This window comes from Oncorhynchus mykiss, chromosome 4, assembly GCF_057628025.1.
Source record: "Oncorhynchus mykiss isolate SJ-2025 chromosome 4, ASM5762802v1, whole genome shotgun sequence".
In the NCBI taxonomy this organism is placed as follows: Eukaryota; Metazoa; Chordata; class Actinopteri; order Salmoniformes; family Salmonidae; genus Oncorhynchus; species Oncorhynchus mykiss.
In genome coordinates, this window is record NC_143025.1 from 32,750,577 (window position 1) to 32,777,283 (window position 26,707).

At 42.1% G+C, this 26,707-nt stretch overlaps 1 protein-coding gene and 1 long non-coding RNA gene across 6 annotated transcripts in view; one reads left to right on the forward strand and one right to left on the reverse strand.

Moving 5' to 3' along the window:
• The window catches only part of LOC110521707 (volume-regulated anion channel subunit LRRC8C), a 35,867-nt gene extending 11,767 nt beyond the window's left edge, over window positions 1-24,100 (forward strand). For 3 of the 5 annotated variants that reach the window (XM_021599492.3, XM_021599497.3, XM_021599494.3), the window contains 6 exons: window positions 3,036-3,181; window positions 17,756-18,145; window positions 18,285-18,889; window positions 19,043-19,364; window positions 19,768-20,130; window positions 20,347-24,100. In XM_021599492.3, the coding sequence (XP_021455167.1) occupies window positions 3,044-3,181; window positions 17,756-18,145; window positions 18,285-18,889; window positions 19,043-19,364; window positions 19,768-20,130; window positions 20,347-20,913 (2,385 nt within the window). In that variant the 5' untranslated portion in view covers window positions 3,036-3,043 and the 3' untranslated portion in view covers window positions 20,914-24,100. The remainder of the gene's footprint in view (window positions 1-3,035; window positions 3,182-17,755; window positions 18,146-18,284; window positions 18,890-19,042; window positions 19,365-19,767; window positions 20,131-20,346) is intronic. The other 2 variants (XM_021599495.3, XM_021599499.3) reach the window with 2 other exon arrangements.
• LOC149983989 (uncharacterized) lies at window positions 16,358-16,927 on the reverse strand. The gene is made up of 2 exons (XR_016495212.1): window positions 16,789-16,927; window positions 16,358-16,420 (listed from the first exon to the last, which is right to left on the reverse strand). It is a non-coding gene; the product is annotated as an uncharacterized LOC149983989 (long non-coding RNA).
• Window positions 24,101-26,707: the final 2,607 nt, after the last annotated feature.

The window sequence follows — 26,707 nt, forward strand, 5'->3', positions numbered from 1 at the left end:
TGCAGGACCGGAAGGAAACTGCTCAGGGATGTTACTATGGGGTCACTGATCTAAAAATGGCTACAGAGTTTATTGGCCGTAATGGGAGAACTGAGGATGGCTCAACAACATTGTGGTGACTCCACAATAATGACCTAAATGACAGAGCGAAAAGAATACAAATATACATACAAATATTCCATAACATGCATTTTGGGGGCAAATCCAACAGATATTTAAGTAACTGCCTCATTTTCAAGCATGGTGGATTCTGCATCATGGTTAGGGTATGCTTGACATCTGTAAATACTGGAGTTTTTTAGGATAAAAAAAAAATTATGGCGCTAAGCACAGGCAAAATCTTGGAAGAAAGCCTGCTTCATTCCACTTTACACCAGAGACTGGGAGAGGAATTCACCTTTCGGCAGGACAATAACCTACAACAAGGTCAGATCTACACTGGAGTTGCTTACCAAGAAGACAGTGTGTATGTTCCTGAGTGCCCAAGTAAACATGTTGACTTAAGTCTGCTTGAAAATATATGGCAAGACTTAAATGTCTGTCTAGCCATGTTCCAACATATTGAAGAATTTTCAAAAGAATAATGGACAAATATTGTACCATCCAGATTTGCAAAGCTCTTATAGTCTTACCCAAGAAGACCCACAACTGTAATCAATGGCAATGGTGTTTCTAACATGTATTGAGTCAGGGAGCTGAATACTAATGCAATTACTATTTTAGTTATGTTAAAGGACAATCTGAAAAAAATGAAAATGTTCACTCAAATTGTTTTGGCAAAGATGAGTCAGTAGTAAATGCTAAACTTTATTTTGTATGGATGATAAATGTAGGCCTACTCTGTTTTTGCCAGGCAAAACTGGAGGGGGAAAAACCCCAGTTATTTTTGGTCAGTAATCTGGATTGTAATCTGGTCCGCCTTTGCTTGCCAATGCTGATTGGTCATTGGTTAACAATCAAGATGTGCAAGTATTTGGTTCTGAAGTATAGATGAGAATTTAATGACTACTTGCTGGCAGCGGGTTCAGAATGACAATGACAATTGTATACAAAAAACATTTTTGGGGAAATTGTACTATCAGGGCATTTTGCAGAGCACATGCCCCTTCCAGTCTACAAAGGTAGTGCCTGATCTGTGCCTGTTCCCATGGCCTTATTATTGTTTACTGTGTGCAGTGGAAGCCCTTTTGGTCACTGTACATTGCCCTGCTGGCCATCACTGTTAGCCTTGCAAATTATAGTTTACCTGAATGCCTTGTATTGTGCCTTGCCTACAAAACCCTGGCCTAGCCTATAGCGTGCTAGCCCACTGCTATGTTTATATTGAGTGCTATGTTTAGCCTATTCTACATACTCTCTGTTTGTTTTATTAGAGAAACCACTATCACTTCTACTAGTCCCCTCTTGCTATGTTGGTGTGTCTTAAAGCGGCAATATGTAAGATGTTGGGTGACCTAACAAGATGTTGGGTGACCAAATTCACATAGAAATTTGAGTTATAGATATGTCATTCTCATTGAAAGCAAGTCTAAGAAGATGTAGCTAATATTCTAATAGTTCTATGTGAGTTATTTCTGTTCTTAAGTTTTGCATCAAACAGCTGAAAATACTTTATTTTTGATTATGGAAAATAAATATCACTGCGGTTTAGACACTTCTTGCTTTAGTCACACAAACTGAAATGAGGCTATTAGAATTTTAGCAACCAGGAAGTGGTGGAGCGATTTTCTGCATAGTGCATCTTTAAGTGTTTGCAATAAAGAGTTTTCTATACATCCGTCTCCTATTAGTCATTGCCACACCTAAGAGGCGCCAGTACGATTCTACCTATATTTAACTGGCACCTCTTTCAGAGACCACCACCAGTTGGTGGTGCTTTTTTTCAATCCGGGATAGTAAAGTCATTGTAGACATGATAGACATATGTTTATAAGGCCTTGATGATGCTAAAGCATTGCTCCATTTTACATTCTCTCGTGGCCAGATCACCATTAACATAATTGGTACTGTGGGATAACAAGCAGCAGTAATTGTGTTGGGTTTTTCGTCAATGGTTATTTGGAGAAATCACGATATTACAGGTGTTAGCGTCTTTCAAATTTCGGAAGGGGAGGGTACATTTCGGCCATTAACTTGCAAATAGAGAGGGTGGATGGAGCTCCTCGTGCCGGTTCCGCTCCTCGTTCTAGCATCTCGTCATCTCTTCTCTCACGTATGGATCCAGAACTTAATCAAGCAGGAGACCAATCATGTGAGACTTAAATCTGGGTTAACTGAGATTACTCCATATATTATGCTGCTTTAGACTGATTCAGTTATCCATCCTAACAGACAGATTGTTTTGTCTATGCCAGCCACGAAATTGATCTTAACCAACTGCCAAAAGTGAGGCTTTCCTCTGTGTATTGGTACATCAAACCAGTGAGTTTTTTTGTTGTTGTACATTCAAATCTTTAACCGTATCACAAAGGGAATTATACACCATTAGTTACAATAGTTTTTTTTGTCATGTTTGACAGCACGATAGGAAGCAGTTGAAATCCATCAAACCTCACACTGAAAGGAAAATTTGATTCACAGTTCCAGTGAAAGGCCTGTCGTATGATCCTAATTGAATGTAAAACAAACATGGCCATATTGGGGCCTGCTGTATTTTGGCAGGGCTGGTTTGTTTGACAAACAATAGAGTGGTTGTACGGAAGGCAATGCTTAACGTCAACTTCGATCCTAGTGTTGTCTTGTGAAGGATTTCCCCCTGCATTGTCAACTAGTCTGGAAGCTGGACATATTGAACCTATATGGTGGGCATCCTCCAGGAATGTGACAAGGGGATTTAAATGGAGGCTTAAGGCCTGTTTTTCAATCAAAAGGCAGGCCTGCCACTTGCTCTAAAGCTAAGGGAAGGGGATGGAGAAATGTCACCACAAATTCATAAATGCAGTTATGTTTGTAATAACTGGCACATATAAGGACTAAACATATTTTGAAGCTATACATTGTTTATAAACAACCCCTACATTTAATCTCTGTCCCAGCAGGAGCCATGATTCCTGTGACGGAGTTCCGACAGTTTTCGGAACAGCAGCCACAGTTCCGGGTTCTGAAGCCCTGGTGGGATGTGTTCACAGACTACCTCTCTGTGGTCATGCTAATGATCGGAGTGTTTGGATGCACCTTACAGGTCAGTAACATCCAACAGCTTCAAAAGCTCTTCCATAAAAAGCCTGACTATCTATGAACAAACTATTGTTCCTAAGGGGTGCATACATGTTCTAAACATTTTAAAGCATAAGCCTATACCCAGGGGGCAAAACTGAGTAAGTTTTACTATTGTAGTTCAGTCTGCCTTCTGTTCTGTGTACAGAACAGTCATATTTTATTTTATATTTTGTTTCTTTTAAACTATAATACCAGTCAAAAGTTTGGACACGCCTACTCATTCAAGGGTTTTTATTTGTACTATTTTCTACATTGTAGAATAATAGTGAAGATCACATTAATAACACATCTGCAGCACTCCATCACGCTCCTTCTTGGTCAATAGCCCTTACACAGCCTGGCAGTGTTGGGTCATTGTCCTGTTGAAAAACAAATGATAGTCCCACTAAGTGCAAACCAGATGGGATGGCATATTGCTGCAGATTGGAACCAAAAATCTCAAATTTGGATTCATAAGACCAAAGGACAGATTTCCATCAGTCAAATGTGCATTGCTTGTGTTTCTTGGTCCACGCAAGTGTCTTCTTCTATTGGTGTCCTTTAGTAGTGGTTTCTTTGCAGCAATTGTACAATAAAGGCCTGATACAGTCTCACCTGAACAGTCGATGTTGAGATGTGTCTGTTACTAATCTTGAACTATGAAGAATTTATTTGGGCTACAATTTCTGAGGCTGGTAACTCTAGTGAACTTCTCCTCTGCAGCAGAGGTAACTCAGAAATGGAAGACCCAGTGGCAGTCCTCATGAGAGCCAGTTTCATCATAGAGATTGATGATTTTTGCAACTGCACTTGAAGAAATGTAATTTTCCAGATTGACTGACCTTCATGTCTTAAAGTAATAATTGACTGTTGTTTCTCTTTGCTTATTTGAGGTGTCCTTGCCATAATATGGACTTGGTTGTTTACCAAATAGGGCTATTTTCTGTATACCACCCCTACCTTGTCACAACACAACTGATTGGCTAAAACACATTAAGAAGGTAAGAAATTCCACAAATGAACTTTTAACAAGGCACACCTGTTATTGAAATGCATTCCAGGTGACTACCTCATGAAGCTGGTTGAAAGTGCAAAGCCGTCAAGGCAAAGGGTGGCTACTTTGAAGAATCTCAAATATATCAAATATATTTTTGTTTTTTTCGTCCATATGTGTTATTTCATAGTTCTGATGCCATCACTATTATTCTACAATGTAGAAAATAGTCCAAGTAAAGAAACCCTGGAATGAGTAGGTGTGTCCTAACTTTTGACTGGTACTGTATGTATCAACTCACCTCAACCACTCCAGTACCCCTGTACATTGAATGAGGTACTGGCGCTGACCCATATATTCTTGCATTCTCGTGTTCTTTAATGCTCATCGTAGTCCTATTCCAAAAACGAAATATAATAATAAAAAATGTATACAGCTCTGGAAAAAATTAAGGGACCACTGCAAAATTATCAGTTTCTCTGATTTTACTATTTATAGTTATGTGTTTGGGTAGAATTAGATTTTTTTTAAATATGTTTTTATTCTATAAACTATTGGCAACATTTCTCCCCAAAAGAAATAATCATCAGAGTTGGGGAATGAGGCAATTAAGGTAATATGTACATGTAGGTAGAGTTATTAATGTGACTATGCATAGATGATAACAGATTAGCAGCAGGGGGGCAATGCAAATAGTCTGGGTAGCCATTTGTTTAGCTGTTCAGGAGTCTTATGGCTTGGGGGTAGAAGCTGGTTAGAAGCCTCTTGGACCTAGACTTGGTGCTCCAGTACCACTTGCCGTGCGGAAGCAGACAGAAGTCTAGGGTCAGTGTGGTGGATGTGTTGTTACCTACCCTTGCCAACTGGGTACGGCCCGTCAGGAAGTCCAGGATCCAGGGAAGTGTTTAGTTCCAGGGTCCTTAGCTTAGTGATGCTCTTTTTTGGGCACTATGGTGTTGAGCACTGAGCTGTAGTCAATGAATAGTATTCCCACATAGGTGTTCTTTTTTGTCCAGGAGTGAAAGGGCAGTGTGGAGTGCAATAGAGATTGCATCTGTGGATCTCTTGGGCGGTATGCAAATTGGAGTGGGTCTAGGGTTTCTGGGATAATGTTGTTGATGTGAGCCATAACCAGCCTTTCAGAGCATTTCATGGTTACAGACGTGAGTGCTACGTTTCGGAAGTCATTTAGGCAGGTTACCTTCATGTTCTTGGGCACGGACTATGGTGGTGTGCTTGAAACATGTTGGTATTACAGAGTCAGTCAGGGAGAGGTTGAAAATGTCAGTGAAGACACTTGCCAGTTGGTCAGCACATGCTCTGAGTACACGTCCTGGTAATCCGTCCAGCCCTGATCCTTGTGAATGTTGACCTGTTTAAAGGTCTTACTCACATCGGCTGCGGAGAGTGTGATCAGTCGTCTGGAACAGCTGATGCTCTCATGCATGTTTCAGTGTTACTTGCCTCAAAGCGAGCATATAAGTTATTTATGTCACTGGTAGGCTTGTGTCACTAGGCAGCTCTCGGCTGTGGTTCCCTTTGTCGTCTGTAATAGTTTGATGCTCGACGGGTTTGGCAGGGCTTGTAGAGCCGGTTTAGTATGATTTGATCTTAGTCCTGTATTGACGCTTTGCCTGTTTGATGGTTCGTCGGAAGGCATTGCGGGATTTCTTATAAGCCTCTGGGTTCTGCTCCTTGAAAGTGGCAGCTCTACCTTTTAGCTCAGTGTGAATGTTGCCTGTAATCCATGGCTTCTGGTTGGGGTATGTACGTACAATCACTGTGGGAACAACGTCATCTATGCACCAGTGACTGATGTGGTGTACTCCGCAATGCCATCGGAAGAATCCCGGAACATTTTCCAGTCTGTGCTAGCAAAGCAGTCATGTAGTTTAGCATATGCTTCATCTGACCACTTTTTTATAGACTGAGTCACTGGTGCTTCCTGCTTTCATTTTTACTTGTAATCAGGAGAATATAATTATGGTCAGATTTACCAAATGGAGGGCATTGTATGCATCTATGGGTGGAGTAAAGGTGGTCCAGAGTAAAAAATAAATAAATACATGTTTTAATATATGTTAGATTTTTTTCCCCCTCTGGTTTAACATGCTGATAGAAATTAGGTAAGACTGATTTAAGTTTCCCTGCATTAAAGTCCTTGGCCACTAGGAGCGCCGCCTCTGGATGAGCGTTTCCTGTTTGCTTAAGGCGGAATAGAGCTCATTGAGTGCGGTCGTTGTGCCAGTATCGGTCTGTGGTGGCATGTAGACAGCTACAAAAATACAGAAACTCTCTAGGTAGGTGGTGTGGTCTACAGCTTATCATGCGATACTCTAGCTCAGGCGAGCAAAACCTTGACTTCCTTAGATATTGTGCACCAGCTGTTTACAAATAAATAAGATACAGTAAGTCATTAGGGACACCAAGCTCTAGAACTTTATGTCCTGTCCTGCAGTGACAAACAGCCCGGTGTTGGGTTCAAGTAAGTTGCAGTCTGGCGGGAGTATACAAACGGAAAGGAAATAAATTCCTGCATAACACACACACACTGCACCACGCCAAAAATGTCCTCCTGCCTTCCCCACCCGCTCTTTATAAACACTTGGGATTTGTCCCAAATGGCACCCTATTTCATATAGTGCATTGATCAAAAATAGTGCACTAAATAGGGAATTTTGGATGCCATTTGAGATGTAGTCATGATTCATGTGCCCCATGGCCTGTCACTTCAATGTTCTTCATCACTCAGACCAGCTGGAGAGGGTGGAGCTTGATTTGCTGATTCTTGGGCTGCTTTCCAAAGGAACCCAATTCCCTACATTGTGCACTAATTTGGACCAGGGCCCATAGGGGCTACATCTCTGTATAAACCTGTGTAGATTATGACTAATCATTTTTTGAAACCCCAAACACCACTGACAGGAACTATTTATTAGGGTGGGAATATCCCCTGTTGTCCCTTGAGCCGAGGGAGGGGTCTCTACGAAAGACAGAATGAGTGTTTAGAAATGGTTGCTTTCACAAATGGTAAAAACCAGCCTGGCCTCAGAAATACGAAACATACTTTTGGTCATGTAGTGTATGTATAGTATGTGGACACCTGCTCGTCGAACATCTCATTCCAAAATCATGAGCATTAATATGGACTTCGTCCCCGTTTGTTTCTATAACAGCCCCCACTCTTCTGGGAAGGCTTTCCTCTAGATGTTGGAACATTGCTACGGGGATTTGCTTCCATTCAGCCACAAGCATTATTGAGGTTGGAACTGATGTTGGGCAATTAGCTTTAAACCACTGCAGACAACGCTTGGCATTGTGCATGGTGATCTTAAGCTTGTGTGCCGCTGCTCGGCCATGGAAACCCATTTCATGAATCTCCTGATGAATAGTTATTGTGCTTACGTTGCTTCGCAAGACAGTTTGGAAGCAGGTGTAGTGAAACTATTTTTGTGCGCTACGCTCTTCAGCACTTGGCTGTCCCATTCTGTGAGCTTGTGTGGTCTACCACTTTGCGGCTGATCCGTTGTTGCTCCTAGACATTTTCACATCACAATAACAGCACTTAGAGCTGCCTCAGGCATCTGGATCAGGACAGAAATCTAACGTACTGACTTGTTGGAAAGGTGGCATCCTATGACGATGCCATGTTGAACGTCACGGAGCTTTTCAGTAAGTCCATTCTACTGCCAATGTTTGTCTATGGAGATTGCATGGCAGTGTGCTTGGTTTTATATACCCGTCACCATGCATGTGGCTGAAGTAGCTGAATCTGCTCATTTAAAGGGGTGTCCACCATACTTTTGTTTATATAGTGTATTAGTGAGAACCTCCAAGATGTATGATATCTACCAATGATCTAGCTACTGTACTTTAGACAAACTACAGTAGGGAGGTTGGTCGGGGATCATGGGTGGGCGTATACCACGACCGTCTAGCAAACCAAAGGTTGCGTGTTGGAGTCACTAGGATTTTTATCTAACCCTTATTCTAACTTTAACCGAATTCAGCTAACCTGCTATGCAAATTATCCTAACTTTGGTCATTTTTGTTATCCTAACCTTTTACGTTAATTATCCTAACCTTTGTCATTAATTCTCCAAACCACTAATGTAATTCTCTCCGTAGCTCTCCTTTTGTTGTTAAGATGCAACAAGCAACCAGGTCTCAGAGAAAGATGTATAATACTGTACGTCCTCCAAGCCATATTATCTCATTCTTATATTACTTAATTCCTTTTATTTTGGGGGAATTGCAATTTTTAAATTTTTTATTGTTGGGTATTACTGCACTGTTGGAGCCAGGAACATAAGCATTTCCCTACACCCGTGATCTGCCAAATATGTACAGTAGTAGTCAAAAGTTTGGACACCTTCTCATTCAAAAGTTTTTCTTTATTTTGACTATTTTCTACATTGTAGAATAATAGTGAAGACATCAACTCTTAAGTAACACATGGAATCATATAGTAACCAAAAAAGTGTTAAACAAATCAAAATATATTTTAGATTCTTCAAAGTAGGAACCCTTTGTCTTGATGATTGCCAAGAGTGTGTAAAGCTTTTTCTCAACCAGCTTCATGAGGAATGCTTTTCCAACAGCCTTGAAGGAGTTCCCACATATGCTGAGTACTGGTTGGCTGCTTTTCTTACACTCTGCATCCCAATTGGGTTGAGTTCGGGTGATTGTGGAGGCCAGATCATCTGATGCAGTACTCATCACGCTACTTCACAGCCTGGAGGTGTGTTTTGGGTCATTGTTCTCTTGAAAAACAAATGATACGCCATCCCATCTGGTTTGGACTATCGCTGCAGAATGCTGTGGTAGCCATGCTGTTTAAGTGTGATTTGAATTCTAAATAAATTACTAAGTGTCACCAGGAAAGCACCATAATATCTCCTCCTTCATGGTGGGAAACACACATGCGGAGATCATCCGTTCACCTATTCTAAGTCTCACAAAGACTTGGTGGTTGGAACCAAAAATCACATTTGGATTCATCAGACCATAGGACATATTTCCACCAGTGTCATGTCCATTGCTCATATTTCTTGGTCCAACAAGTCTTCTTCTTATTGGTGTCCTTTAGTAGTGGTTTCTTTGCAGCAATTTGACCATGATGTCCTGAACAGTTGACGTTGTCTGTTACTTGAACTCTGAATAATTTATTTGGGCTGCAATCTGAGGTGCAGTTAATTGATGATTTCTGAGGCTGGTAACTCTAATGAACTTATCCTCTGCAGCAGAGGTACCTCTGGCTCTTCCTTTCCTGTGGTGGTCCTCATGAGAGCCAGTTTCATCATAGCGCTTGATGGTTTTTGTAACTGCACTTGAAGAAACGTTCAAAGTTCTTAGTGTTCTGCGTTGACTGACCTTCACGTCTTAAAGTAATGATGAACTATTGTTTCTCTTTGCTTATTTGAGCTGTTCTTGCCATTATTTGGACTTAGCCCTATTTGGTAAAAGACCATCTTCTGTATACCAACTCTGCCTTGTCATAACACAACTAATTGGCTCAAATGCATTAAGATAAAGAAATTCCACATATTAACAACACCTGTTAATTGAAATGCATTCCAGGTGACTACCTCATGAAGCTGGTTGAGAGAATGCCAAGAGTGTGCAAAGCTGTCATCAAGGTAAAGGGTGGCTACTTAGAATCTCAAATTCAAATATATTTGAATTTAACACTTTTTTTGATAACACAAATGGAATCATGTAGCAATTTCATAGTTATGTCTTCACTATTATTCTACAATGTAGAAACTAGTAAAAATGAAAGAAAAACCCTTGAATGAGTAGGTGTCCAAACTTTTTACTGGTACTGTATTTGTGACAAATAACATATGATCAGTTAAGTCATCCAATTTGGATGCTATTGTATGACCGGCTAAGATACAAATTACAGGACGTATAGTATTATATATGACATTGTACGATCACTATTCCATTCATAATGTAATCTATCATACTAAATGGAGGGAACATATTTACTTACCAAATGCTAAGAATTTCCCTGAGACAAGGTTGACAAAACACCACCCATCCGATGACTTCCGAGAACTGCAGCCTTGTCACAGCAGACTGTTTTTTTATTTATTTATTTTTTACTAGCCCTAATTAATACATTTCCTGTCTCAGTTTAGAATCGTGGGGGAAACACTGGCCCTGCCAAAGGGGAAACATTTTTTTTTAAACCGAGAGTAGCTCATGTATAGCTCTACATACCAGCTACCACATATAGGGAAAGGGAGAAAGCTGAAGGGGGGATATATAGAGGGAGAGCGAGGGCGAACAAGACAAGCGAAGCGGAAGAGAAAGAGAGCTGAGGGGCACAGAGAAAGGGAGGAGTGTGAAACAGAGTACATGAGGGAGTAAGAGGGGGACAGAAAGGAGGGTGTAGAATTCTCCTAATCCTCTCTAGAGACTGTACTTAGGGAGTGAACGTTATTTATAATAAGGGATTCACGGAGAAAATTTGACCTCTCTGAAATGTAAACGGATGGCCCTCCCTTCAGCAAAGTATTTTTGACCTAAATTCTCCCTTAACGCAAAAAAAAAAACAAGTGACCCTCCCCTATACCCAAAATTATTAAAACAAAGTGGATAGCAGAACATGTTTACCCTCACTACTTGGACAGACCAGAGCCTTATATATGCAGTTTTAGAAACTGTTCTTCATCCTGTAAGCATTAGATGACGACAAAGGAATTTTGATGCACATGGCTACGGGCCAGAAGGCTCGCAGAGCACCGTGGTCTGACAAAAGTAAGGGTATAAAGATCTCCTTTATAGCTAAAGCTTTGCATGAATTTTTTTTTAATACCACACAACCTTTCCACCCCAGACAGAGTAGGCTTACCGACATAGAAACATGTTTTCACTGCTGGCTAGTCGTCTTCCGTGGTTTAACCAAATGAGAGCAGTGTTTCCTTAAAAGGTTGTCTGGGTTTAAACATCTTCTATTGTAGGCCTACAGAAACTGACTAGCTTAATCAATTGATAGTGACAGAATTAGATTACTTCCCAAGCAAAGACGGCCTCTGTACGTCAAAGAAATGAAACCATGATATCCCCCATATGCATCGGAGTCATGTCTTTCCCGGGTATTTTACAGCTTGTTTCTAGCGTAAAGCATTGCGGTTGAGGTCGGGTGATTGTGGAGGCCAGGTCATCTGATACAGCACTCATCACTCTCTTGGTCAAATAGGCCAAGGTGGGAGGTGTGTTTTAGGTCATTGTCATGTTGAAAAACAAATTAGCGCGAACCAGATGGGATTGTGTATCACTGCGTAATGCTGTGGTAGTCATGCTGGTTAAGTGTGCATTGAATTCTAAATAAATCAGACAGTGTCACCAGCAAAGCATCCCCACACCATCACACTTCCTCCTCCATGCTTCACGGTGGGATCCACACTTGCGGAGGTCATAAATTCACCTGCTCTGCGTCTCACAAAGAGACAGCGGTTGGAATAAAAACATCTAAATTTGGATTCATCAGTCCAAACATTGCTCATGTTACTTGGCCGAGGGAGTCACTTATTATTGGTGTCCTTTTACTAGTGGTTTCTTTGCAGCAATTAGACCATGAAGGCCTGAATCATGCAGTCTCCTCTGAACAGTTGATGTTGTGTTTGTTACTTGAACTCTGAAGCATTTATTTGAGGTCCAATGTCTGAGGCTGGCAACTCGAAAGAATTAATCCACTGCAGCAAGTTAACTCTGGGTCTTACTTTCCTGTGGCCATCCTCATGAGAGCCAGTTTCATCATAAAGCTTGATTGTTTTTGTGACTGAACTTGAAGAAACATTTAAAGTTCTCAACATTTTCCGGATTGACTGACCTTCATGTCTTAATGTAATGATGGACTGTCATTTCTCTTTTCTTATTTGAGCTGTTCTTGCCATAATATGGACTTGGTCTTTTACGAAGTAAAGTTGTTTTCTGTATACCACACCTACCTTGTCACAACACAACTGATTGGCTCAAAAGCATTAAGAAGGTAAGAAATTCCACAAATTAACTTTTAACAAGGCACACATGTTAACTGAAATGCATTCCACCTCATGAAGCTCATTGAGAGAATGCCAAGAGTGCAAAGCTGTCATCAAGGCAAAGGGTGGCTACTTTGACGAATCTTAAATTATAAAACATATTTTGATATATTTTTTGGGTTAATACACGATTCCAGATGTGTTTTCATAGTTTTGATGCCTACTATTGTTCTACAATTTAGAAAATAGTAAAACATTAAGGAAAACCCTGGAATGAGTGTCAACTTTTGACTGGAACTATATACACTACCATTCAAAAGTTTGGGGTCACTTAGAAATGTCCTTGTTTTTGAAAGAAAAGCACTTTTTTTCGTCCATTAAAATAATATCATTGATCACATAGTGTAGACATTATTAATGTTGAAAATTACTATTGTAGCTGGAAATGTCTGACTTAAAAAAAAAAAAGAATATCTACGTAGGCGTACAGAGGCTGAGAAATTAAGGCTATTCCATGCGAGAAACTGAAGATCTCATACAACGCTGTGTACTACTCCCTTCACAGAACAGAGCAAACTGGCTCTAACCAGAATACAAAGGAGTGGGAGACTCCGCAGCACAACTGAGCAAAGGGACAAGTACATTAGTGTCTACAGTCAGTGGCCAAAAGTTGAGAATGACACATATTAATTTTCACAAAGTCTGCTGCCTCAGTTTGTATGATGGCAATTTGCATATACTCCAGAATGTTATGAAGAGATTAATTGCAAAGTCCCTATTTTCCATGCTCAGTTGTGCCCCAGGGCCTTCCACTCCTCTTTCTATTCTGGTTACAGCCAGTTTGCTCTGTTCTGTGAAGGGAGTAGTACATAGCATTATACGTGTTGTCCTGCCCTCTTCATGACTGTCTTGGTGTGTTTGGACCATAGTTTGTTGGTGTTGTGGACACCAAGGAATTTGAAACTCTCGACCCACTCCACAACATCCCAGTCGATTTAAACGAGGGGCCTGTTCGGCCCCCTTGAAGCGAGCATAAAAGGCATTTAGCTCGCCTGGTAGGCTCGCATTACTGGCAGCTCGTGGCGGGATTTCCCTTAGTAGTCCGTAATCGTTTGCAAGCCCTGCCATATCTGACGAGCGCCAGAGCCGGTGTAGTAGGATTATAGAGGGCATAGTGGGATTTCTAAAAAGCGTCCGCTCCTTGAAAGCGGCAGCTTTATTCCCGTGCAGATGTTGCCTGTAATCCTTGGCTTCTGGTTGGGAATTGTACACATGGTCAATGTGGGGATGACATCATTGATGCACTTATTGATGAACCCGGTGACTGAGGTGGTATACTCCTCTGCCATTGGATGAATCCTGGAACATATATTCCAGTCTGTGCTAGCAAAACAGTCCTGCAGCATCTGCATCTTCTGACTACTTTTATTGACTGAGTCATTGGTACTTCCTGCTTTAGTTTTTGCTTTTAAGCAGGAATCTGGAGGATAGAACTATGGTCAGATTTGCCAAATGGGAGGGGGGGAGCTTTTTTTATGTGTCTCTGTGTGTGGAGTAAAGGTAGTTTTTTTCCCCCCTCTCTAACTTCTCTTGTTTTTGATAGCCAAAGTGATGTGGTGGAGCTAGCTAGCCTAAATAAAGTGATGTAGCTGGAGTAACTTGGGAAGCTTGCCAGGCTAACGTTAACTAGCTAGCTAACTTGCCATTGAAGATACAGACAAATGTAATGGTCAAGAACAGATATTAGCTAATTAGAACAAACCTCTTATTAACTAGCTATCTGTAGCTTGCTAAAGCATCAATGTTTACCTGGCACACTAACCCTCCTATTTTTGTGTCGTTGTGACCGCTAGCGCTCCACCGCAGTTTGATGCGTATTTAGTCCATTGAATGCTGACAGACTTTGCAGAAAAGTCTGCATCCTCGTACAGTTCAGCTGGGAACTCCCTGTCCCTGGCTGTTATTCTGGTCATCACTTGTTTTACTCCTCAGCTCCTCTGCTGTAAATCTGGGCATTTTTTGTTAAATATTTCTCTCCTCGGACAGCTGTCATTCATTCATGGAGCTGTCTGCATCCTGCACTTCTCACTCACACAGGGGAAGGGCTACAGTGGCGAGAGTGGGCTACACCTATGGCTACGTTTTTCGGTGATTGAAATACATCAGTGAAAAACAATGTTATTCAAGTCAATTTTATTTAACTTTGCTTTCAGCTGGCAGCTTATTTTTACCTTTTAGAATCATATGCATTCTATTCGGAATTCCACGTCTTTTCGGCAGAATTCTGCGTGCGTGGATACCATGCGGGTCTACAAATAAGCAACTAAGTCTAAACTGAAATATGACACTCCCATTTATCTCCAGGTAACCATTCTGTAAATTTCAATCAAATCAAAGTTTATTTGTCACGTGCGTCGAATACAACAGGTACCTTACAGTGAAATGCTTACTTACAGGCTCTATCCAATGGTGCGGAAAGTGTGTGTGTGTGTAAGTAAAGAAATAAAACAGTAAAAAGACATTTGAAAAAAGAGTAGCAAGGCTATATACAGATATCTGTTAGTCAGGCTTATTGAGTTAGTATGTACATGTAGGGATGGTTAAAGTAACTGCATATATGATGGACAGAGAGTAGACAGAGTAGCAGACACGTAAAAATAGGGGTTGGTTCAGGAGTCTTATGGCTTGGGGGTAAAAACTGTTGAAGTCTTTTTGTCCTAGACTTGGCACTCCGGTACCGCTTGCCATGCGGAAGTAGAGAGAACAGTCTATGGCTGGGGTCTTTGACAATTTTTAGGGCCTTCCTCTGACGCCGCCTGTTGTCGAGGTCCTGGATGGCAGGCAGCTTTGCCCCAGTGATGTACTGGGCCGTACGCACTACCCTCTGAAGTGCCTTGCAGTCGGAGGCCGAGTAATTGCCGTACCAGGCAGTGATGCAACCGGTCAGGATGCTCTCGATGTTGCAGCTGTAGAACCTTTTGAGGATCTCAGGACCCATGCCAAATTTTTTTAGGTTCCTGAGGGGGATTAGGCTTTGTCGTGCCCTCTTCACGACTGACTTGGTGTGTTTGGACCATTCTTTGTTGTTGATGTGGACACCAAGGAATTTTAAGCTCTCAACCTGTTCCACTACAGCCCCGTCGATGAGAATGGGGACGTGCTCGGTGCTCCTTTTCCTGTAGTCCACAATCATCTCCTTAGTCTTGGTTACGTTGAGGGATAGGTTGTTATTCTGGCACCATCCAGCCATGTCTCTGACCTCCCCTATTGGCTGTCTCGTCGTTGTCGGTGATCAGGACTGTTGTGTCGTCAGCAAACTTAATGATGGTGTTGGAGTCGTGCCTGGCCATGCAGTTGTGGGTGAACATGGAGTACAGGAGGGGACTGAGCACGCACCCCTGGGGAGCTCCGGTGTTGAGGATCAGCATGGCAGATGTGTTGCTACCTACCCTCACCACCTGGGGGCGGCCTGTCAGGAAGTCCAGGATCCAGTTGCAGAGGGAGGTGTTTAGTCCCAGGATCCTTAGCTTGGTAATGAGCTTTGAGGGTACTATGGTATCTCTCCCTTAGCAGGTTTGACTTTGCATATCTGTTCTGCCCCGTACTGCTGCTGCACAACCCCAAGAGTAATTTCCTATGGCCCATAAACCACATGATATTTAGGCTAAGTCACTAGTCTGCATCATAGCAAGACAAGTACATCTTTACGAAGCTGAAGGAAAAATAATCATTTTTGTTTGGATCCATGATTCATCTATGTTTTCAATAAAGTAAAATACTTGTAATGTTGTAAGTACTATATGAATAGTAAAACAAATATTGTTTAACGAGGTGCAATAGTGAGTTAAAGCATAACAAATAATTTGGTGGTTAACCTTTCTGATCTCCCCATCCCGGATCCGGGATCGTGAATACAGACTCAAGCTCATTACCATAACGCAACGTTAACTATTCATGAAAATCGCAAATGAAATGAAATAAATATGCTAGCTCTCAAGCTTAGCCTTTTGTTAACAACACTGTCATCTCAGATTTTCAAAATATGCTTCTCAACCATTGCAAAACAAGCATTTGTGTAACAGTATTGATGGCTAACGTAGCATTTAGCATTAGCATTCAGCTGGCAACATTTACACAAAAAAACAGAAAAGCATTCAAATAAAATCATTTACCTTTGAAGAACTTCAGATGTTTTCAATGAGGAGACTCTCAGATAGCAAATGTTCAGTTTTTCCTGAAAGATTATTTGTTTAGGACAAATCGCTCCGTTTTCTGCGTCACGTTTAGCTATGAAAAAACCCCTGTATCCAGGATTGTGTAAATCTATCAGCAAGCTCATTAGCATAACACAACGTTAACTATTTATGAAAATCGCAAATGAAATGAAATAAATATGCCATCTCTCAAGCTTAGCCTTTTGTAAACAACACTGTCATCTCAGATTTTCAAAATATGCTTCTCAACCATAGGAAAACAATCATTTGTGTAAAAGTAGCTAGCTAGCGTTAGCATTTCGCGTTAGCATTTAGCGTTAGCATTAGCGTTAGCATCCAGCACGCAACATTAACAAAAACATAAAAGCCTTCAAATAAAATCATTTACCTTTGAAGAACTTCTGATGTTTTCAATGAGGATACTCTCAGTTAGATAGCAGATGCTCAGTTTTTCCAAAAAGATTCCTTGTGTATTAGAAATAGCTCCGTTTTATACATCACATTTGGCTACCAAAAAAAATCCGAAAATTCAGTCCTCAAAACGCGAACTTTTTTCCAAATTAACTCCATAATATCGACTGAAAACATGGCAAACGTTGTTTAGAATCAATCATCAAGGTGTTTTTCACATATCTCTTCATTGATACATCGTTCTTGGACACATGCTTTCTCCCCTGAATCAAATGGTAAAGTAGAAGCAGCTGGCAATTGCGCACCGAATTCGACGCAGGACACCAGGCGGACACTTGGAAAATGTAGTCTCTTATGGTCAATCTTCCAATGATATGCCTACAAATACGTCACAATGCTGCTAAGACCTTGGGCGAACGACAGAAAGTGTAGGCTCATTCGTTGCGCAAGCACAGCCATATAAGGAGAGAATGGAAAACAGAGCTTCAGAAATTCTGCTAATTCCTGGGTGATGCATCATCTTGGTTTCGCCTGTAGAATGAGTTCTGGGGCACTTACAGACAAAATCTTTGCAGATTCTGAAACTTCAGTGTTTTCTTTCCAAAACTGTCAAGAATATGCTTAGTCGAGCATCTTTTCGTGACAAAATATCGCGCTTAAAACGGGAACGTTTTTTATCCAAAAATGAAATAGCGCCCCTAGAGCTCTAACAGGTTAAGTATTGCATTAGGAAGTCTGTCTCCCTCTTCAGTTTGCGGTAGTTAAAACATTAACTGGTTATTTCCTTTCTGAGTCGCATCTCTACCAGGGAAGTCAGTGCAGGAAATGAGACAGATATTCCCCTCTTTCTATTATCACTGTAACAGACTAGTTTTGATCTTGCGTGCGTGCGTGCGTGCTTGCTTGCTTGCTTGCTTGCTTATTTGTTCCTTATTTTATTTCAGGTGATGCAGGACAAAATCATCTGCCTTCCCCAAAGAATGTCCATGCCGAACCAAACAATACTCTTACCAAATAAAACCGAGCTGGTCTCACCCGCTGTGCCACAGGACATGCACGAGATGATGGGCCTGAAAACCAACCTGGACCTCCAGCAGTACAGCTTCATCAACCAGATGTGCTACGAGAAGGCTCTGCACTGGTACGCCAAGTACTTCCCTTACCTGGTCCTCATACACACCCTGATCTTCATGGTGTGTAGCAACTTCTGGTTCAAGTTCCCAGGCTCCAGCTCTAAGATAGAGCATTTCATCTCCATCTTGGGAAAGTGCTTTGACTCCCCCTGGACTACCAGAGCTCTGTCTGAAGTGTCTGGAGAGAACCCAGAGGAAAAGGTATTGTTTGTATATGTGTGTGTACATGCCTAAAATAATTTTTGTCCAGGACTAAGCTCAATCTTTGTCCGAGAAACCTAACCTATATCGAACTGTATACATTTTAATATGTCAAATAAAGTGCATTCATTCATTCAAGGATAAGAAGTGCAGTGCCAGCAGAGCGATCCTCAACGTGTCTGTAGAGGGGAACCTGGACGACCTGGAGAAGACCCAGTCCCTCAAATCCATCCCAGAGAAGATCGTCGTGGACAAGCCCACGGCTAGTGCCCTGGAAAAGAAGGAAGGAGAGCAAGCCAAAGCTCTGTTTGAGAAGGTGAAGAAGTTCCGCCTGCATGTTGAGGAGGGGGACATCCTCTATATTATGTATGTTCGCCAAACTGTTCTCAAAGTGATGAAGTTCCTCCTCATCATCGCGTATAACAGTGCGTTAGTCTCGGAGGTGCAGATCACAGTGAAGTGCAATGTGGACATGCAGGACATGACGGGATATAAGCATTTCTCCTGTAATCACACCATGGCCCACCTGTTCTCCAAGCTGTCATACTGTTACCTATGCTTTGTGGCTGTGTATGGATTCACCTGCCTCTACACTTCCTACTGGCTCTTCTACCGCTCGCTGAAGGAATACTCCTTTGAATACGTACGACAGGAAACGGGAATCGATGACATCCCAGACGTGAAGAATGACTTTGCCTTCATGCTGCACATGATCGACCAGTATGACCCACTATACTCCAAGAGGTGCGTTGTCTTTGTAATTGTACAAGTCATTTAGCTCTTCATTGCTATTGATAAGTATGCAATGCCTCCAATTGTAAAAGTTTCCTTTGACCATCCTTGGACAATAAAGTAATCTTTGACTTCTTCTTCTCTCTTTCGCTCTCTTGTTCTCAGATTCGCAGTGTTCCTATCAGAGGTCAGTGAAAACAAACTGAAACAGCTGAACCTGAACCATGAGTGGACGCCAGAGAAGCTGCGTCAGAGACTGATGACCAACCACAACAACAGACTGGAGCTGCAGCTCTTCATGCTGTCTGGGCTTCCAGACACCATCTTTGAGGTGACAGAGCTCCAGTCCCTGAAGCTTGAAATCATCAACAACGTAACCATCCCAGCTTCCATCGCCCAGCTTGAAGACCTTCAGGAGCTTTCTCTGTATCAGTGTTATTTAAAGATCCACGCCACAGCCACCTCCTTCCTCAAAGAGAACCTCAAGGTAAGTTTTCTACCATGTGCTATTCTCGTAGTCTTTTTGTATAGGATATATATTTTTATTCCTCCTGGCGTTGTATTGGGTTTTTGTCTCGTACAGTATGTGTATTTTGTACGTATTTGTTATTGACATTACATTTCCTCCTATGGGATTAATAGGTGGAGTAGTTCTGTATGTAATAAAACCCTTTTGTGGGAAAACAAATTTTGATTGGCTGGGCCTGGCTCCCCAGTGGGTGGAGACAAAGTAAATTGACCTCCCAGGCCCACTCATGGCTGGCCCTTGCCCAGTCATGTGAAATCCATAAATTAGGGCCAATTTATTTAAATTGACTGATTTCCTTCTATGAACTGTAACTAAGTAAAATATTTGAAATTGTTGCATTTTATATTTTTGTTTATCTAAGGTGCTCAGGGTGAAGTTTGATGACAGCAGAGAGCTGCCTCATTGGCTGTACCACCTGCGGAATCTAGAGGAGCTCTACCTCATTGGCTCACTGAGTCCTGACGCTTCTAAAAATGTGGTTCTGGAGTCCCTGAGGGAGCTGAAGAATCTGAAGACCCTGTCACTCAAAAGTAACTTTACAAAGATCCCCCAGTCCATTGTGGACGTGTCCAGCCACCTGCAGAGGCTGTATGTCTACAACGACGGCACTAAGCTGGTGATGCTCAACAATCTGAAGAAGATGGTGAACCTGACTGAACTGGAGCTGGTGCACTGTGACCTGGAACGCATCCCACATGCTGTCTTCAGCCTCACGAACCTACAGGTATGATATGCATTACTTTGACTGCCTGCTATCTGAGTGATCTACAATGTGGTTTTTAAATATGTAAGGAGTTATTCCTGTCAGCTCCTAGTGGAGAAAAGGGCTTCAATGGTGAAATTCCAGCGACCCCTGTTCTGGGTGGTTTTCTTGACCTCAAATGCCAATTCCTGTAATATTGTGGCGTTATACTTAAAACAAAATGTTCTAACTCCACAGGAGTTGGACCTGAAAGAAAACAACCTGCACTCCATCGAGGAGATAGTCAGCTGCCAGCACCTCCGCAAGCTGACGTGCCTGAAACTCTGGCACAACAGTATCTGCTACATCCCAGAACACATCAAGAAGCTGGGCAGCTTAGAGCGCCTCTACTTCAGTCACAACAAGATCGAGATCTTGCCCTCGCACCTGTTCTTATGCAACAAGCTTCGTTACCTGGACCTGTCCAACAACGACATCCGGTTTATTCCGCCGGAGATTGGTGTCCTACAGAGTCTTCAGTACTTCTCCGTCACATGCAACAAGATTGAGAACCTCCCAGACGAGCTGTTCTTTTGCAAGAAGCTCACAACCCTCAAGCTGGGCAAGAATACGCTGTCATTGCTCTCACCAAAGATCTCATACCTGGTTCTATTGACACACCTGGAACTGAAGGGCAACCATTTTGAACTCCTGCCTCCAGAGCTTGGGTTCTGCCGGGCATTGAAGCGGGGTGGCCTAATGGTGGAAGACGCTCTGTTTGAAACCTTGCCATCGGAAATCCGAGACAAATTGAAGACTGAGTGAAATGTCTTACAGTATCTGTGCAAAAGGCCCTGCGATAGACTAGCGTCCCGCCCAGGGGGTATACTTCAAGCTGCATTAAACTATATAAAAAAGTGATAGGACAGGAGCCAATGGGTTATTCTGGCTCGGACAAGCCAACTTACTTGACTGTTCAAAAAGAAAAAGCCAGTTTGTCTGGCAATCCTAGTCAACCAAAATGGTCGATTTTACTGTATTACACATCGCGATCAAAATCTAAGCACTGTACCCTAAGTTTGTTTATAGGGGGCAGATGTGATAATCATGGGTGAATGTTTTTAGTATTATGTCGAAGTCTTACTTCATGACAGAAGGGAACATGGCATTGTGTTGTAATTAAATGGTTCTTAACAATAGGGTTAGTCACAGGCAAGGTGTACTTGTACCCAGGCTAATATTTGACTCCTTATTCTCTGTCATATGCCACACAATGTTTGGCATGACATGGCGTGGCAAGGAATGGAAGGATAGCACAAACATATCTGTTTTCTTCTGTTACATGTAGTTGCTAGTTGACATATGTTAATCACTCGTTGCACCTTTTCTGCATTTTGCTTATGTTATGCTAATTAAGGCCTGCTTTTTATGGCTATTGCATTGCTGCTTGAATACTTTTCATTTCATTTTTAATTTTATTTTTATATTGTTTGCCTGCCATGTGCTGTGCTATGCTATGTAGCCCCTGCTAGCCTAGCCTGCTCTAGCTTTGGCCTTCTGTGCCACATGCTATTGCACCCTCTTTTCCATTCGATTTGTTGAATTGCTGCTATATTTATGTACAAGCTTTACTAATTTACATTGCATTTGTATATTGTCATTTGAAATTCATACAAATTACATCAATGAGTTATGCACATTATTACCTGTTCTTATTTGTACCTTTGTCTCCTTTGTAGATAAACTATGTATGCATACATACACAGCTTTTATATATATATGTATATACTGTATCTATATGTATATACTGTATGTATATGTATGTATATACTGTATGTATATATGTATATACTGTATGTATGTGGACACCCCTTCAAATTAGTGGATTCAGCTATTTCAACCATATCTGTTGCTGACAGGTGTATAAAATTGAGCACACAGCCATGCAATCTCCATAGACAAACAACATTGGCAGGTGGCCTTAATGAAGAGCTTTCCAACAATTCAGTCAAATTTCTGCCCTGCTAGGGCTACCCCGGTCAATTGTAAGTGCTGTTATTGTGAAGTGGAAACGTCTAGGAGCAGCAACGGCTCCGCATAGTGACAACTGTAAAGTTTTTGGTGGAGGAGGAATAATTGTCTTCCGATGTTCTTAATGGTCCGGACTATGCCCCTTAGTTCTAGTGAAGGGAAATCTAAACGCTACAGCATACAATGACATTCTAGAGGATTCTGTGCTTCTACATTTGTGGCAACAGTTTAGGGAAGGCCCTTTCCTCTTTAAACATGACAATGCGCCCGTGCACAGAGCGAGGTCCTTACAGAAATGGTTTGTTGAGATCGGTGTGGAAGAACTTGACTGACCTGCGTAGAGCCCTGACCTCAACCCCATCGAACACCTTTGGGTTGAATTGGAACGCCGACTGAGCCAGGCCTAATCGCCCAACATCAGTGCCAACATCACTAATGCTCTTGTGGCTGAATGGAAGCAATTCCCCACAGCAATGTTCCAACATCTAGTGGAAAGCATTCCCAGAAGAATGGAGGCTGTTGTAGCAAATGTGGGACCAACTCCATATTAATGCGCATGATTTTGGAACGAGTTGTTTGACAAGCAGGTGTCCACACACTTTTGGTCATGTAGTGTACCAATAATTGTTGAGACTGGCACAACAACTGTTCACCTAACTCAACCATGTGCTGTAATTCAACTAATCTGAACCTGTTCCATGCCATGTACCATCTTCATCTGAATACACATAGACTTTATCTCTGCCTCTGTCTGCTCCTTCACCACAGCCCCACAGTAGTTGACCATTATCCATTCACCAGTCCTACATCTCTATTCTATTCTCAAAAGATCTTAGTGTGAGCAGTTTGGCAAAGTTACACCTGGCTGTTTTCACATGTCGCCTTGGGTACGACACATCCTCTCACCTTTTGCTTTCATTTCCATTTCCATTCCATTCCACATTTCCTGTTTCTCAAAATACAGCCGGGTGCAGCTTTCCTAAACTGCGTACAGTACGTGTTGTTTTTTTGTATTTGAAAAATCATTTCTCGCTTATATGAGCGTTAACTTACAAATGTTTTCAAAATGGTATCGTGTGCGAGGTGTATTTGCGTTTAGACGGAGCATTTGGGCAAAAATCCCCTCAAGTGGCAGACAGCTTTGTGAAAGACAGTATAATGTTTAACATTTACTATTTATTTGAATGGGCTAATCCTCGGTCCTTGAGTTTGAGTGTTTGCATTCTCCATCCCTCTGCTGTTTATCAAATCAGTGGCGGCTGGCCACTTGGTTTGAACTGCAGATTGCTCCTTTTAAGCTCAAACAACATTTGATCAGGTCATGTTTAACCATTTCAACCCATGACTGTTACCTTTTTACATTATAGAAACACAAAAAAATAAATATTGAATCTGATCCACTGTTCTCTACTCAGGTAGTCTATATATCATGTTGAAAGTTATTTATAGAACAGTGTGGACTCACTCAGCTGTAGCTGTTCTGTCAATAGCCTGTGGCAATACTATATTTATCAGGAAGGCTAGCTTGTTTCAGTTAGTCAACAGCTTACACAAGCTAAAAAAAATACCAGCCAAGTTGTAAGTAATGTATCTTTATTACAATTCACAAAACACTTTGCACATGCCTTATAGACAGATTTAAACTTTTTGGTCCTCAGAGAGGTAAAAAAAAGTCCACGCCTTACACTGCAATGTCTATCAGAGCTGTAGATCACTGCAAAGGTGCCAGGGTCAGCTGCTATCTTAATGTATAAAAACAGTACCGTATCTACATTTATGTAGGGCTTTATAGTCTAATGCGAAATAGTACCCCCCCCCCCTCCCCCCCAAATGAATACATCTGGTGAGGAAAGATAATTAAAAGGTGTATATATATATATTGTTATTTTTTAACAGTTATTTTTTAACAGTTCTTTTAACAGATCGTATTTGCTGTGTTTGGTTCTTGATGAATAAAAACAACCAGCTGCTTTAAGAGACATTTTGTAGTCTGTCTTATCCTATACCTGTACAGTGTGTTGCATCCCATTTCATGTACAGTTGCAGTTCTGTTTACCTCAGAGAAAATAAAATAAACTGTTATGGTATGTGGAATCAAAGTTTTACCCTAGGTGGCAGTGATGTGCTTTGAATAAAGCCATGTTCAAGTGATAGATGGAAACTATAGTCTATCCTACTTGTTTAGATCAACGGGGCAGACTTTGGTCTATGTTTACTAGCCTTGGATGCCCAAGCTTTGCTTTGAGGTTAAAGCTTGTGACAGAGGCTAATACTGTACAGTCAATGTCTCTCACTTCTCAGCAACCTGTCTGTCAGGGTATACGTTCTCCTCACCTTGAATTGAGCTGTCTGTCATGAACCACTGTGTGTCGCAAATTTCCTATATTGTGCACTAGTTTTACCTGGGCCCATAGTGCACTATTTTTGACCAGAGCACTATGTAGGGAATAGTGTTCCATTTGGGATGCTAACCATATACAGGTAACTGGCCAAATAAACACCAACAGTGTCTTTATAGGGAGTTGGGCCACCTTGAACCAGAACTGCTTCAATGCACCTTGGCATATATTCTATTTTGTATTTTTTTACGTGTTATTTATTACATTGGTACCCCAGGTAATCTTAGGTTTCATTACATACAGTCGGAAGGAACTACTGAATATAAGAGCAACGTCAACTCACCATCATTACGACCAGGAATACGACTTTCCCGAGGCGGGTCCTGTGTTTTGCCTTCCACCCAGGACAATGGATCAGATCCCAGCCGGCAAACCTAAACAACGTCGCCGTAAAAGGGGCAAATGAAGCGGTCTTCTGGTCAGGCTCTGGTAAGAAGAGGGGCGGGGGGTATGCCTTATGATTAACGAGACGTGGTGTGATCATAACAACATACAGGAACTCAAGTCCTTCTGTTCACCTGAATTCCTCACAATCAAATGTCGACCGCATTATCTACCAAGGGTTTTCTCTTAGATTATAATCACAGCCGTATATATTCCCCCCCAAGCAGACACATCGATGGTCCTTAACGAACTTAATTTGACTATGTAAACTGGAAACCACATATCCTGAGGCTGCATTCATTGTAGATGGGGATTTTAACAAGGATAATCTGAAAACAAGACTCCCTAAATTGTATCATAAATTGTTAAACCCTGGATCATTGTTGTTCTAACTTCCGCGACGCATATAAGGCCCTCCCCCGGGCCTACAGACAGAAACTAAAACAAGAAGCTCCCGCGCTCAGGTCTGTTCAATGCTGGTCCGACCAATCTGATTCCACGCTTCAAGACTGCTTCGATCACGTGGATTGGGATAGGTTCCGCATTGCGTCCAACAAAAACATTGGCGAATACGCTGATTCGGTGAGCGAGTTCATTAGAAAGTTCATCGGCGATGTCGTACCCAGAGCAACGATTTACAACATTCCCAAACCAGAAACTGTGGATTGATGGCACCATTCGCGCAAAACTGAAAGCGTGAACCACTGCTTTTAACCAGGGCAAGGTGACCGGAAACATGACCGAATGCAAACAGTGTAGCTATTCCCTCCGCAAGGCAATCAAACAAGCTAAGCGTCAGTATAGAGACAAAGTAAAGTTGCAATTCAATGGCTCAGACACAAGAGGTATGTGGCAGGGTCTACAGTCAATCACGGATTACATGAAGAAAAACAGCCCCCGTCGCGGACCAGGATGTCTTGCTCCAAGACAAACGAAATAACTTCTTTGCTCGCTTTGAGGACAATACAGTGCCACTGACACGGCCCGCTACCAAAACCTGAACTTGCGGTCTCTCCTTCACTGCAGCCGATGTGAGTAAAACATTTAAACGTGTTAACCCTCGCAAGGCTGCAGGCCCAGATGCCATCCCCAGCCGCGTCCTCAGAGCATGCGCAGACCAGCTGGCTGGTGTGTTTACGGACATATTCAATCACTCCTTATCCCAGTCTGCTATTCCCACATGCTTCATGCTTTGTTCCCAAGAATGCTAAGGTAACTGAGCTAAACGACTACCGCCCCGTAACACTCACTTCCGTCATCATGAAGTTCTTTGAGAGACTAGTCAAGGACCATATCACCTCCACCCTACCTGACACCCTAGACCCACTCCAATTTGCTTACCGCCCCAATAGGGCCACAGACGACGCAATCGCAACCACACTGCACACTGCCATAACCCATCTGGACAAGAGGAATACCTATGTGAGAATGCTGTTCATCGACTACAGCTCAGCATTTAACACCATAGTACCCTCAACTCGTTATCAAGCTCGAGACCATGGGTCTCGACCCCGCCCTGTGCAACTGGGTACTGGACTTCCTGACGGGCCGCCCCCAGGTGGTGAGGGTAGGTAACATCTCCACCCCGCTGATCCTCAACACTGGGGTCCCACAAGGGTGCGTTCTGAGTCCTCTCCTGTACTCCCTGTTCACCCAATCATCAAGTTTGCGGACGACACTACAGTGGTAGACTTGATTACCAACAACGACGAGACGGCCTACAGGGAGGAGGTGAGGGCCCTCTGAGTGTGGTGTCAGGAAAATAACCTCACTCAACATCAACAAAACAAAGGAGATGATTGTGG